At 53.1% G+C, this 14004-nt stretch overlaps 5 protein-coding genes across 5 annotated transcripts; 2 read left to right on the forward strand and 3 right to left on the reverse strand.

Moving 5' to 3' along the window:
• Positions 1 to 339: 339 nt before the first annotated feature.
• On the reverse strand, positions 340 to 3615 carry BP01DRAFT_394583 (DEAD/DEAH box helicase). Its single transcript, XM_025578335.1, has 3 exons — positions 3096 to 3615; positions 1665 to 3028; positions 340 to 1605 (listed from the first exon to the last, which is right to left on the reverse strand). The coding sequence occupies exons 1-3, from the start codon at positions 3528 to 3530 to the stop codon at positions 624 to 626; spliced, it is 2781 nt and encodes a 926-aa protein (XP_025428008.1). The 5' UTR covers positions 3531 to 3615; the 3' UTR covers positions 340 to 623.
• Positions 3616 to 4230: 615 nt separating this feature from the next.
• On the forward strand, positions 4231 to 6197 carry BP01DRAFT_359818 (wax synthase family protein). The gene has a single exon (XM_025575767.1). The coding sequence runs from the start codon at positions 4384 to 4386 to the stop codon at positions 5992 to 5994; it is 1611 nt and encodes a 536-aa protein (XP_025428009.1). The 5' UTR covers positions 4231 to 4383; the 3' UTR covers positions 5995 to 6197.
• Positions 6198 to 6233: 36 nt separating this feature from the next.
• BP01DRAFT_326324 (uncharacterized protein) lies at positions 6234 to 8808 on the reverse strand. The gene is made up of 2 exons (XM_025572884.1): positions 8371 to 8808; positions 6234 to 8299 (listed from the first exon to the last, which is right to left on the reverse strand). Exons 1-2 carry the CDS (start codon positions 8704 to 8706, stop codon positions 6275 to 6277), a joined length of 2361 nt encoding a protein of 786 aa, XP_025428010.1. The 5' UTR covers positions 8707 to 8808; the 3' UTR covers positions 6234 to 6274.
• A 148-nt stretch (positions 8809 to 8956) lies between these two features.
• On the forward strand, positions 8957 to 13008 carry BP01DRAFT_347741 (putative filamentation protein (Rhf1)). The gene is made up of 5 exons (XM_025573701.1): positions 8957 to 9153; positions 9241 to 9364; positions 9438 to 9767; positions 9827 to 10446; positions 10520 to 13008. Exons 1-5 carry the CDS (start codon positions 9148 to 9150, stop codon positions 12887 to 12889), a joined length of 3450 nt encoding a protein of 1149 aa, XP_025428011.1. The 5' UTR covers positions 8957 to 9147; the 3' UTR covers positions 12890 to 13008.
• Positions 12969 to 13999, reverse strand: BP01DRAFT_359822 (complex I NDUFA12 subunit family protein). Its single transcript, XM_025575768.1, has 7 exons — positions 13881 to 13999; positions 13796 to 13816; positions 13707 to 13713; positions 13560 to 13640; positions 13445 to 13508; positions 13241 to 13378; positions 12969 to 13179 (listed from the first exon to the last, which is right to left on the reverse strand). Exons 1-7 carry the CDS (start codon positions 13929 to 13931, stop codon positions 13131 to 13133), a joined length of 411 nt encoding a protein of 136 aa, XP_025428012.1. The 5' UTR covers positions 13932 to 13999; the 3' UTR covers positions 12969 to 13130.
• Positions 14000 to 14004: the final 5 nt, after the last annotated feature.

The raw sequence follows: 14004 nt of genomic DNA on the forward strand, positions 1-14004 counted from the left end.
CCCTTCCTTCCACCTGCTTTCCTTCTCGAAAGTTACTATGTATTTTCTTGCTTCTACCATGATACCATCTCAATGCGTTCGGATGGGTTCCAGCGTCAGTCCTGCGGGTGAAATGGTGTGGTGAGGTACTTGTAGGCTTCTTTCTCCTTGTTTTTTTCTTTTAGCACATTGACTTTACATTTGCATATGCAATTTTACTCAGAATGGATCGGCTTCTTGTTTTTCTTTCTGTCTGGTGGTCGTGCAGAATGATAGTGGTGATGGTAGGTACGGAACAAATCGAAATGGAATAATGGTTTCTGAAATGGAGATTTACTTACAGCAGTCCCTGTGATATGTAGAGATTTGAGATCTGGTATGTGCATGTAGTGCTTTTGCTGTAGATAAGCACCCAGTAACTATAGTCTTGGAAAGATCCTTCAAACATATTACCGAAAGCTAAATGCTAGATAACACTGACAAGTAACCTCGAAAATTAGAAATAGACAACAGAATCCTTCACCACTTCTACGCTGGTGCACCGAAATAGGAAGACCCCATGGGACAATGAGGAGGGTACGGTGTAAGGATTTTAGTTAGGTAATAGGTAATATCTGTGGGTGGGAGAGAAAAGTCGAGGCTGCCTACTTCAGAAGCGTCTCTAGATCCGCCACTTTCGTGGCCTTGTCGTCGATCTTCTTCTTCGTGGACGTCTCGCGGAACGCCGCCAACATCAGCTTACGCTTCGTGTCCTGGATGGCCAGCACGCGGTCCTCGATGCTGTCCTCCATGACGAGCCGCCAGACCGTGGTCTCGCGCTTCTGGCCCAGCCGGTAGACACGGTCGACGGCCTGGTCTTCGATGGCGGGCGCCCACCAGCTATCGGCGAGGATGGCCTGGTTGGCCGCGACGAGGTTCAGGCCGACGCTGCAGACGCTCAGGCTGGCGAGCAGAACGGTGCAGGCGGGGTCGGTGGAGAAGCAGGCGGTGGAGTTGTCGCGGGCGAGCGAATTCATCTTGCCGTCGATGCGGGCGAAGCCGATGCCGTGCCGTTCGAGATGCGGCTCCACCAGGTCCAGGAACGAGGTCCACTGGCTGAAGACGACCGTCTTGGTGCCGGCGGCTTGACCCTTGGCGGTGAGGATCTTGACGAGGGCTTCGATTTTGCTGCTGGGATTGTCCGGGTCGGCTTCGACCGTGTCGACGCTTTCGCCCATCTCCGCGGCCGGGGAGACGAGCGTTGTTGTGTCTTCAATGTCAGCGCGGCACATGGGGCACTTGTGTTGTCGCTCGATCACCTCCTCGATGCATTTTCGACAGAACGCGTGAGCACACGCGGTGATGACGGGTTGCTCTTGCTGGATGGCGTCGAGGCAGATAGGGCAGGAGTCCTGGCTTTCGATGCGGATTTGCAGGACGTCTTGAAGAGCTTTAATGTTCTCTGGGGTTAGGGGAACGACGTTGTTTTTCTCGAGGAACTCCGCGAGCTTGTCGACGCGGTTCTTGCACAGCGCCCAGTGGTTGCAGACTTGTCGCAGACGGAGGATGACCTCAAGAAGGTGAGAATATGTGGCGCCGCCTTTGCCCTTAGATTTGAAGTCGATGAGCATGCCTTGCGCCTCAGACCTAAGGTTTGTTAGTGAATTAAAGCCGGGTTGAGGATAGTCCTCGTGAGTAGAACGTACTGGAACATGTCATATTTCTCTTGCTCGTGGGGGTGGAATTTGATACGTAGAACTCGAGATGTGAGCGGGGGAAGACGCAAGTTCACAAAGTTCATATCCTTCCGACGACGCAAGCAGAGGGTGCTCATCAAAGCCTGTAGTAGTAAGCGAGCATTGGGATCTTCGGTCATCAGAGGCCGAACGAGAACGCTGTTGAACACGGACATATCTTCAAGGCCACCAGTGAGTCGAAGAAAGCGGACTTGGGAGTAGAGATCCTTGAGGGTGTTTACGATAGGAGTCCCTGTAAGCGTCCAGCGCGAATCCGAGCGCAGGTTACAAGCTGCGATAGAACCTTTAGATCGTGGGTTGCGGATTGTGTGTCCTTCATCAAGCACTACACGACGCCATTGGAGCGAGAAAAGCCCTTTCTTCGGAGGCACCTTGGCGTTGGGGTTGTACTCCATAGCCAGAGCGCCATAGCTTGTTATGACAATGTCATACTGATCGAGGTTTGCAGCCTCCTTCTTCCCCTGCCCATGGTAGACATGCACCTTAGGGGCTTTTGCGGGATGAGTGTGATCCTGGACTTGATTCTTCCAATTGCTCATCACGCCCACCGGGGAAATGATCAAGGTGGTTTTGGCGGAGGCCGGAGTCTTGGGTTGAAAGTTTGCGAGGATTAGAGAGATGATCTGAATCGTCTTTCCAAGACCCATGTCGTCAGCTAGGATGCCACCACTAGCCAAAGGCGGTTCTTGGGATGTCGAATAATTGGTAGCGATGTTGGTGAACCGGTTGCCATTCCTCTTCCACAGCTGCACAATCTCTGTAGATCCAACCGCGGGGAGTACGGGGTTTTCCTGTGAGATCATCCAAGCCAAGCCCTGACGCTGGTACGGCAGAAGTTGTGTCGCCAGCCCTTCTGGATTTTCAGCCATGGGCATCTTTTCCAGATCAGCTTCTTTCATGCCAAAGTCTTCAGTCACATGACCGATATCACGGGGATTGAAAGTGCTGCTCTGCCCGATCAGCTCTTCCAGACTTTCCTGGCCCTCGAGGACCAGATCACCTTCCCCTGAGTAGAGGTTGGAGTAGCCAAGGTTACTTGAAAGCTGCCACTCGTCTTGTCCTTTAGCCTTTGCCATGGCACGAGCCAGTTTGGCCGCTTGCTTCTCGGCTTTTTCGCGCTCCTTCTGCCGCTTGATCTCCTCACGCTCCTGTTGCTTGAGGATATTCACGGGCAGCCTATCTGCTTCCATACGATCTTTCAGAGCCTGTCTGAGCTCCGGGTTACCGGTGCCGAAGAGTCTCAGCACTACAGGACAATCATATGCGCCAATGACACCGGTCAGCATGCCTTCAACGATCAACTCCCTCGAGTCCTATGCGAGTCCTAGTGAGACCATGGCCAACTCCATCAAAATCGTGCGAGCACGTTGAGCAACATACCAGATACTTTGCCAGCTTGGCAGCCATGGTTCTCGGTATATGACCGATCTGGTTGCCCATGACATTGTCAACCCGCATCGCGTTTCCATCGTATGGATTCGATGGTTCTCTTTTGATGACCACATGCTCACCGATGGTAGCATGTCCTCTGTAGTAGCGTACACCCACGATCTTCGTGTTCACGTCACCGTAATGCATCAAAGGGCCGGATTCCTCAACATCTTGACTGCTTTGCACGAGATCCGCAGCCTGGGCATCATCGTCCTCTTCATTTGCGATAAGGGACTGAGACGGTTGGCTGAGAGGGAGGTAGGCTGTCTCCTGGCCCAATCGCTGCCCGCGCCGGGTGCGCGACGACTTGGAAGGTCGAAATGAGCTGTCGTCGGAAGTGAGGTCGACTTGCTCGAGGCCTCGCTTTTCCGGCTGGACGCCCATGGTAGTAGCTACCCGATCAACAGTACTTGGCCAAGCGACTGAGATTCCGTTAGTAGTTTGGTTGATGGACCGAAAATAAGGTGCTGATATGCTGATATATTACTAGTAGTACTAGTAACTTATGTGCATCAAACTATAGATGAGACGCGCTAATGACACGAGCCCATGTGTCAAAGTGACATGTGACGACCACGCGCCAGTTGGCGGGCAGATCGGGAGATGATGTCAGCATCCAGCCTACCGAACAGGAACCATCTTTCTCTTCTTCAATTCACTGATCCAGTACTAGGGGTCTAACGATGTGGCAAAAGTCGATCAATCATGGACCAGCAAGATAAGCTATTTTCCAGATTTGAAGAGATGCCAGACTCTGCATGACATTCTGCATGTTCCGCATCACTGACGAGTGTGGAGTCTTATTAGTGAATAACGCGAACCTCCCCGTTGTCTGGCACCTCTTCTGCACTCCGCACATTGCAAGGAGTCAAGCAATCAACAAAGGGCAGAGTTGTCATTCATACTCTGCGGAAGTGCATCATGAAAATGTGGAGAAAAAGCAAAATCAAAAAGAATCGAAGAGAAAGATGGATCGGACTGACTCAAAGCGCCGCCCCCCCCCCCCTTGCGTGGGCGAATCAACCACCGCCCACCTCGTAAAACTACCCTTTTTTCAGTCACTTGCCCCCCAAGGTCCATAATTCACCACTCATCTACGGGCTTGGCTGCGTGCTTGCGTTTCTTCATGCCATGGATATATAGTCCGATATCTCGACTGTACATATTTCTCACTTTTATACCATATATACATATCTACAGATATTTCTTGTGATTGTTTGCCCCTGTTGGTTCGCCTATGGCTGCCGCCACTTCTCCTCCCATTCCTTTCTATCGCCAACTCGTCGAAGATTACCAAAATCAATACGAATCACTCATTCAGAATGGTGAGGCGAAGCCAGTACTGTTGTGGCACTTGATTGCCCTTCTCCTGCTTCCTGTTTTAGCGCTTCTCGTCTCGCGGCGCAAGGGCGGCCGCTATGTGCAGCTGTTTGTCCTAGCCTGCCTTTTCGGTGCTCTCGTCCACTTTTTACGCCACAGACGGATGCTCTTAGGAGGCTATGGGTATATGGGAGGTTTGCTGCCAACATGGTGGTTCATCTGGTGCGCAGTATGGCTGGCGTACAGAAATGCTGAGCGCGACTGTCGCCGAATCATTCGAACAAACACTCTCGAGCCCACAGCGAACGGAAGTCCAACTACCAAGATTGATAGCAAGAATGCCACCGAGGACAAGCGCCATGATTTTTGTCCGCAGGGCGTGGAAAGGCTCGCGTGGCAGTCCTATCCGCAGTCGCTTTCACAGCGCCTGGACTGGGTCTTTAGCTTGTTATATGGCATGCGGGGACCTGAATGGAACTGGCGCATCTCTTCCCTTGGGCCATTACCCGCCTCTATTCACGCCCAGCTGAAAGCCAAGGATCCATCCTTCCATGAAATTGAGATGACGCCAGCGGAGAAAACACGAGCGCACGTTGCCCTCAGGGCCCGCGTGCGCTCTGCACTGGTCGTCTGCATCAAGTCCTATCTCGCCCTGGATCTGATCAAGCTGCTGATGATCCGGGACACGTACTTCATGTACAACGGCACCATGGCGCTGGCGCCACCATACCCGTTCACCTTCCTCACTGCAGTCCCTGGCATGGTCCGTTTCTATCGTCTGGCCGTCACCGGTTTCGGAGTCCACGCCGCGTTGACCTTTGTGACCTCCTTCAATCCCATCATCTTCGGCGGGCTTGCACTCGCCTTCCCCAACGCAGCCCGCGCCCTAACCTCGGTGCCTCTCGATGCGCCATGGCTGTACGCCGAGACCTTCGGCCCCTTCCTCCCATCCCTCCTCGATCACGGCCTCATCGGCTGCTGGAGTAAATGGTGGCACCAGCTCTTCCGCGTCGGCTTCACCTCCACCGGCCGCTGGCTCGTCTCGTTCCTCCCCGCGGACCTCGCCTCCCGCCCCGCGGTCCGGCAGCTGGTCTACACCTTCGTGGCCTTCGGTCTCAGCGGCCTCGTGCACTCGAGCGGCAGCTACGTACAGATCGCAGTGACAAGACCCGCGGCGGGCCCGTTCCGGTTCTTCATCCTCCAGGCGGTGGGATTCGTGCTGCAAGGCGTTGGCACGCATGTCCTCGTTCCGTGCCTGATGGGTGCAAAACGAGACTTGCCGCAGTGGCTGCGACGCACGGCGAATCTCGTCTTCGCGATCGGGTGGCTCTACCTCACAGCGCCGGTGATCGCGGATGATTTCGCCAGGGGTGGGCTGTGGCTGACGGAGCCGTTGCCTGTCAGTCCGCTGCGGGGGCTGGGGATTGGAGTGAGAGAAGAGGATAAGGGGTGGTGGTGTTGGTCTTCGCCTTGGTTTGAATTTTGGGACGATGGTACATATTGGGGAAGTGGTGTGCGCGTGATCTAGATGCAATTTTTTCTTGTCTTTTCGGATATCATTCTGTTATAGATCGACTAGATGGGTGGTTGATATATATGATAGATTTAGAGTTGTTATGAATTGCTTCAAAGGAAAGGAAGCGGCAAAGAACTTGTGCAGTTGAGTCACAAATGACTAATGTTTATTACAGCGTGTGGTGACAAGCAGTCTGTACAACCGATAGAGCAGCAGAAGACATTCATTAACTTTTTTTTTGATATCTTTTAAGCTGACAGTGACCGAGTTTCCACATCTCCGCGCGCAAGGTCTACTCATCCTCCTCCTCGTCATCCGTGTCCGGATCAATGTTCAGTATGGGCATTTCATCGTCACTTTCATCATCATCATCATCGTCGTCACCCGTTGTCTGGGCTGCAGCCGCAACAGCACGCGGCTGAGACGTTGTCATCGGAGCGACCGGTTGGGGAGCAGCTGTTGCTGTTATAGAAGAAGAGGGAACAGAGATAGCAGCAGTGCCCGTGAACGTAGCAGGCGAAGCTGCACCGAGCGAAGGTTGAGCGGGAGTCTTGGTGGTCTCTAGAGGCTCAACTCGAACCTTTTTGCTCTGCGCGCCTTCCGTTGTGACGAAGTGTGCTGGGTTCTGCGCCTCGACTTCCTGTGCATAGCTTCGCTTGTTCAAGGGAGGGCTGCTGGTCGCAGGGGTCATCTCAACGTCCATCATATCCTGGTGAAGACTGGGTGTGCTAGAGGGCTTGAGGAAGCCGCTCGCTTCAGTGGATGGCTCGGGCGCGAGCATAGCTTCGGTCTTCTCCTCCGCCTCCTCGTCGTCATCATCGGTTGCGCTATAACCATTGGCTCCAGGACCGTTGATCAAGACGGGCATACGCGGGCGGATGAGAGCTTCCACTTCCATTTCAGCGGGATAGCTACGCGCCACGAAAGGCATGATACTGGTGCTCACGCCACGGCCCTGCATGTTAGTGAAGGGGTTCAGGACACTCGCTAACATGGCATTCTTGTCGGAGGTCATGATAATGGTCCGGTCAATCTCGGCGCGCAAGGCCGGGGTGATGAGCTCGGTCGGAGCGTGCGACAGGGTCGCCACGAGAAGTTCGGAAGCGGCTCGCTTAAGGTCTGTAAAAGATGGAGAGCTGCTCAGCTGACGACCAGGCTTCAGTCCGGGGTTCAAGAAAGAATCCGCGTTTACAGTTGTCTGGCTGGATTTCGACTTCGACTTGGGGTCAGGCTTTTCGGCAGCTGCGGTCTGGTTATTCGAAGGGGGTAGCAAGTCATGACAGCAAGATCGAAGCACTGCAGTCAGGGACGAGACACCTTGCTTGGTCATGCATGGGCCCATATGGATGAGCAACACGCGCACAAGATCATAAACGGCAGCACGAACTTCACGACTGAACTTTTCAGCACGGAACACCCAAAGAGCTTGCTCGAGGATGGTCTGGGCAACAGGAAGGATTGCGTCATCGAAGGCCTTGACAAGATCAACAAGTAGCCTGAGAGAAGCGACATGAATCCGAGGCAGCTCTGTGAGCAGGTGCTCCCTTTCAGCTCGGCCAATTTGCGGATTGGCTTGGATATCGCCATCAGACGGGTACGTCACCATATTGAGACGTGCAGAGAGATCCAAGATTGAACCCAGCGGGACAACTACAGAGGACGCCGTGGCAGTTTTCAGGAACTTAGAGAGCATGCGCAGCAGCACGACGAGCCGATTCACACCAGCAGGCAGGCCCTGCCAGCTACCGAGGCCCAATGCGTCAGGACCATTCCCTACCTCCTGGCTATAATTCTGCGGCAGGGATAGTTGACGCAATGATGGATCGACCGACTCCCACTGTTCGACGACTGCTCTCAAGACATAAGAGGACGTAGCATGGATAGACGAGATGGTCATCCGGCATGCGTTTTTCCATTCTTCACCAGAGGTGTTCTTGGGTGCGCAGTTATGCAAAGAGACAAACAGCTGCTGCGCAATTTCCAGAATGGGTTCAGGGTATGTGGGCTCAGTGGAGCCAATGATAGCCTGGAGGACACTGTGAATCTGCCCGGTGAAGGGTCGGAAGGTTGTCGGATGTCTTGCTATCAGCTCCGCGAATGCATTGAGAACAACGTCCACGAGGGGAGCATTTTGCTTCAACTTCCGGACAGGCTCCGAGGATGGCTTAATGGAGATCAAGTTCAAAGCAGCGGTAATGAAACCTGGCAGGGACGGCGTGGTGATCTCGCGAACGAGGGTTGGGTATTGATAAGTCAGATGAAAGATCCTTGTCAAGGTGATGATGGACATTTTCTTAGTAGCAACAGGGTCGGGTTTCTGAACAGAGATAGAGAAGGTCAATTAGCAACTACTATAGCGTGAGTTTCCGAAGAGAGAGAGCGTCTTACAGCCAAAATCCCCATAAGACCGCGGACAAACGGTTCGCTTCCACGAAGAATTTCCCATTGACCAGCTTCCACCAGAGCTTTGACAAGAACCACCGCTGTCCAGCGTCCTTCAACGGTCCGATCCTGCAGCAGACTGGTCAGGCGTGTCATAAGCTTGTGAACCTGGACCGCATTGTCCGATTCCGACTTGGATTTCTGGCTCTGCGGAGTGGACAAAAGCTCCCCGCAATTGCTCAGCGACGCTGCGAGGCTTGAAGCGAGAGGAGGTAATTGCTTGACGGGGATGTTGGTCAAACGGTGGTTGACCGCATGGAGGGACATTGCCATGTAGGCCATTGTGAGCGACCGGAGACTTTGCAACACAAAGGAAGCAAGACGTAGGTGAGAAGAGGTCGCAAAGTTGAGCTTGAGGAGAGATTCGACTTTCTCCAAATTGAGATTTGGGAAATTTTTTAGATGAAGCTCCGCCTGGACCGCGGAACGGGTAAAACGACAATAATTACGTACAGTCGTATAGTTACTAATAAGTGAATATTACCGGCAGCGGGTCCTCTCCTTCTCCCTAATCCAGAATCGGCTGGCGAGTTGATGATCGCTGGCGTCAGTTCAATCTCGACTTTACTCCACCACCTCTACTAACCTGGTGCGACTGCTGCCTCCGGGGGGGCATCCTTTGCATTGATATGAGCCTGTCTTTCTGGTAGATTTTCTTCCCTTCTCCTCCATTCGTCCAAACCCCTCCCCCCTCTCATTGTCTGTATCTCGCCTAGCTCAAACATGACGGTATGCAGCAATCCCCTCGTTTCAGAAACCCCTCCCCTCAATTCCACAATCAAGGTACTTTACTGACAGCCTGTCCCCATACTCTAGGGTCGAGACTCTGATAAGGGGCATCGCTACATCTCTGCTCTAGAGAATGCGCGCTGCCAGGACAAGTGGGATGAGGTTCCTGAATTGATCCGGAAGGTGACCAAGCATGCGCCGCAAAAGACATGTAATACCAACTTGCCCTTTGCACCACAATTGTCACGAGTCCGTGGAAAATCTAACGAGCGTCGCTCTCTCAGGTCTTCTAGAAGTCGCCAGCGCAGAATACCAGATTGCGTCGCACATTCAGAAAGAAGCATCGACTCCCCAGTCAACCTCCACCTCTTCCAGCCTTCAGGAACTACTCCCGTCTCTCCTATCCACTATTAATAGAGCAGAAGGCTCTAAGCAGGAAGTCCTCCAAGCACAAGTGTGTCTGGGCTGGGTACATTGGACACTCAACGAATTGACCCTGGCCACATCTCGTTTTCCGGACAACTTCACCGAAACTGTCCATGACCTCGAAAGTGCAGGGGAGGAGCTATCTCCGTGGACGCAAGTTTGCCTCGTCAAAGCTTGCTATTTAAAGGGTGCGTTCATCTAGCCGAGAAAAACAATCCTATCGTGCAATGCGCTGATACGTGCATAGCTGCCTCACAACGCATGGTGTCGGATGCCGGTGACGCCCTAGAAACGCTCGAGTCGCTCACACCGTGGCTGAGCAGCCATCTGCAGGGCTCCACGCCGGGTAACCCTCAATTTCTCTACTGGTCCGAGAAGCTATTGGCGGAAGGAGCTTCCATTACCGCGGAAGATGCGCTCCGCGACATTGCCGTTACGGACGCACAAACCGTGACAACCGCACTGGGGTTTCTTCGGCTATGGGCTTCTCATCCTAACACCAAGCAAGCGACTGCTTCTCAAACCGCCGAGACGGACAGTTCCACTCACGCAGTACTTCGGTCTTCACTCTGGAAGTCATATTATGATCTCCTTACGGCTATTCTACAACATGGAGTGCCATATAGCCCCTCGACTCAAGGACCAGCACGCCCACAGCTGGCTAGCGAGATCAGACGCGTGGAGGCTATCTGCGAGGCAAATCTCTTAAGGGAGACGAAGTTCCCTGCCGCCAATTCCGCCAACCCGCAGGTCGAGGAATGGGTCGAAGAAGTGATTTCCAACTGGCAGGTCCTTGGCGGTCCAAACTGGACTGACGAAGAGCTTGGGGAAGGAGGCCAGAATGCTGTTGGCAGGAATGTCCTCGATGTAAGTATCTCCTGTTACGGGAAGACACCACCACAGGACAGTGAGGTTAATTATGCTAATGTCGCTTTTTCAGATTCTCTATCGCGCTGCTACAAAGACGTACCATTCGCACTTGATCCTCCGTCGTTTATTTCACGTCCATTGCGCTTTGGGCGATTCTGTTCTTGCGATCAAAGCGCTTGACTCCTACATTGAGATTGTGACCAGTGCTAAAGAGAGGGCCGAAAAGGGGGCGGAATCCGGAGAATTAGAAAATGATGGAACTCTCCTTCGCACCATCGTAGAGGGTGTGACTATGCTGTGCTGCTTCGGTTCCAAGAAAGAGGCAGAAAAGGCAAAAGAATTGACGGATCTACTGAAGAAGTTTACCGCGAAGCATGTTCAAGAAAGCGATGATCAGGAGGACGGTACCATCGTGATCAAGCCGGAAACGAGCTCCACCAACTCCCAGGCTGTCTCTCCGCAAGATATTGCCGCGGCTTATCGAGGCATTGGTACAGGACTAGCAAATTGGGCGTACTGGACTCCTATCAATGAGGACCGTGACGATATCCGCGCAGAGGCGATTGATTATCTTGACAAGAGCTTGGCACCAGAGCTAGAAGATGAATCCAACCGTTCCTCGCTTTACACTCTGGCTCTGTTGTTGGCTGAAAACAGAGACATCGACGGTGCCATTGAGTTTGTCCGGTCAGCATTGACCTCAGAGACACAGCCTCGTACCGGACAAGCCGACTTTACTCGCGAACGGGAACTTGTTCCATTGTGGCACTTACTCGCTCTGCTTCTCAGTGCGAAGGAGGACTTCGATATCGCTGAGCGCTCTTGCGAAGCTGCTTTTGAGCAATTTCCCTCTACGATTACCTCTCTAGCGCACAGCGATAGACCGCCACAGAAGCATCATCACAACTCGCAGGACCAGGCCGTCACGGGGCTGACACATGCTTTAATCGATCAATTGCGCGATCGGGAGAAGGAGCGCATTATCGGAACTCGCATGACCCAGCTTGCATTTGTTGAACTCCTTGAGGGTCCAGAAAATGCTCTGAACCACAGTGAACAGCTACTCAGCCTATTCGCCACTCTGTTTCGTTCATTGAATCTTGAATCGGAGGACAAACCCAATAATGCGCCAGCTGACCATCTTGTTCCACCTAAAAGCTCCGCTGGAACCGTCAAGAGTCTTCGGGGAAGTATTTTTGGACGGCATCACCGTGGGACTCGTACGAAAGGAGAAGCCGCACCAGATCACACAACTCAAGGAGATGCGCCACCATCGCTACAAGTCTCGAATGACGCTTCCATCGAAAACCCAGCTGTGGCTAGATCTGGATCCCGGAAGTTGCGGTCCAGAAGCAATACCCTCCAGAAACCGGATGGTGTGCAAGAGCAGGCTCCCAATCACCCAACTGGAAAGAACTCAGCCCAGGCTGGTCCTGATGCTGTACCCCAGCCGCCTTCTCCCGGCATGGTTGGAACGGCGATCACTGATGCAGTGGCACAACCGTCAACCGCCAAACAACCGCTGGGACCTATACCTCATAACCTCAAGCACAATCAACAACCTCCTCCGACTGGGCATCCTAATCAGCCGCCTGTACAGGACACCCGACTGCCTCTATCCTACGCATTCGACTCACCCACCAGAGCTGTGACCAAGGTTGCACCGATTCAATCTCAGAAGCACGCTCTGTCTATACTTGTCGACATCTGGTTACTGATTGCTGGACTCTACCGCCGTGCGTCATCCTTTGAAGATGCCCACGAAGCGTGTGAAGAAGCCTCTAAGCATATCTCGCACTTCGAGAGCCTTGTGGCATCGCAGGAGTCATCTGCACGGGCGTTCCGTGAACGGGGATGGGGTTGTCCTAAGAGCTGTCAAGACCTCTGGGCCGACCTATATGCGGAGCGGGGTCTCCTTTCAAAGGCTCAGGATCGTCCACATGAAGCAATGGAGCACTTTGAACAGGCTCTGCGACACGAAATGGATCATCCAAACGCTACAGTTGGCCTGTCCAATCTACTCCTTGACATCTGGGATCGCAAGATCCCTCTGGAGCCTCCAGCACCGGGCATTGAACTCGAAGCGTCCATGTTTCCCTTGTCCTCCCCTCTCAGCGAGCCCAAAAAGAAGTCCGATCTTGCTGGTTCAAGTGCTCCCGCGCACACCGAGGCAACGTCCGCTAATGCTGAAAAGGAGGAGGAGCCAATACTTCTCAATCGCATTGCCGCGCGGGACCGAGCCTATGGCCTGCTTGCCGGCTTGACAAAACGGGGCAGCTCTTGGGACAACAGTGAGGCTTGGTATGCACTCTCCCGAGCATATGAAGCTGAGGGATCAATCGAGAAGCTCAAGGATGTCTTATGGTGGTGTATCGAGTTAGAGGACCGTCGGCCCATCCGACCCTGGTCCAGCATTGGCTCCGGTATATATGTGCTTTGAATCTTTGTATCTAGATCTACGGCAAGCGCTGATCTCCATTTCTTCTTGACGGCCCGCTTAATATGATACCTTGGGGACTCTTGTGTCTATAGACGAGGAACTACTATATAGACTGACGGGTAGAAGTGACATAGACTCAACTGGGGATAAAGTTGGGTGATTTTGAACTGGAAAACAAGACATCTTTATGTACACATCAAGTCCAAGGCATGGAACAGTTTAGGCTTGAGGGTCGGTAGATCTACCGGGGGGCCGCAACCGGGGTCCATGCTGAGTACTTGGGGCGGGTGCTGGAAGAGGGAATTAGTATGCTTATCGAACCACGCCAGCTCGCAAGCAGGGCTGACTCACGTCGAGTAGGTCTTGAAAGCAGCGCGGCTCAGGGTCAGAGTGGGCCTGTGTTCGGGCAGCTCCCAGGCGCGGACACCAGTCTGCAGGGCCTTGTCCACCGTAGGAGGAGTATCAACCATGTAAGAGATCCAAGCGTGCCTAGAGCAGGAGTCAGCAAAGAAGAGCCCACTATTGCAGCTCAACAAGGCCGGATCAGATTCTCACCATCCGGGCTCGATCTGAGAGGGGTCATATTCGTGCTCCTTGTAATCCACCCAGCGCGTACGGACTAGACAATGGTCAAAAATAAGTCGGCAAGACCGGCTCGGACTTCACTCACGAGGAAGCTCTTCCTCCATGTTCTCGTAGAACTTGTTTCCGTACCGATCGGTGCCAATCAAGGTACCGGCCTTGGTATCACCTGCAAGTGCCATTGCGTCAGACATTTAAATCTTGCGCTGTATACCTCCTCGACATGGCAACTCACCAATGTACTATTTGACGCAGAGTTCGAACACAGCATGAGTATCTCTCCAGTTCAATTCCATTATCTCCGGGAGCCCGAAGGGTACATACGTTCATCTGGTGGCCATATTCCTGTGCAAAGATGGTGGTTAGCAAGGAGGTCTTCGGACCAATTTAAGTGCTAGCTGATCCTCACCTTGAATCCGATGCGCCGCAAGTTGCGGAGCGTACGAAGAATGGTCGACATTCTGGGGACTTGTGTGGAAGATCGTCAAGCAGCAATGGGCTGTAGACTAAGGCTGGAAACGAATGCTGGTGGT

This window comes from Aspergillus saccharolyticus (assembly GCF_003184585.1).
Source record: "Aspergillus saccharolyticus JOP 1030-1 unplaced genomic scaffold BP01scaffold_39, whole genome shotgun sequence".
In the NCBI taxonomy this organism is placed as follows: Eukaryota; Fungi; Ascomycota; class Eurotiomycetes; order Eurotiales; family Aspergillaceae; genus Aspergillus; species Aspergillus saccharolyticus.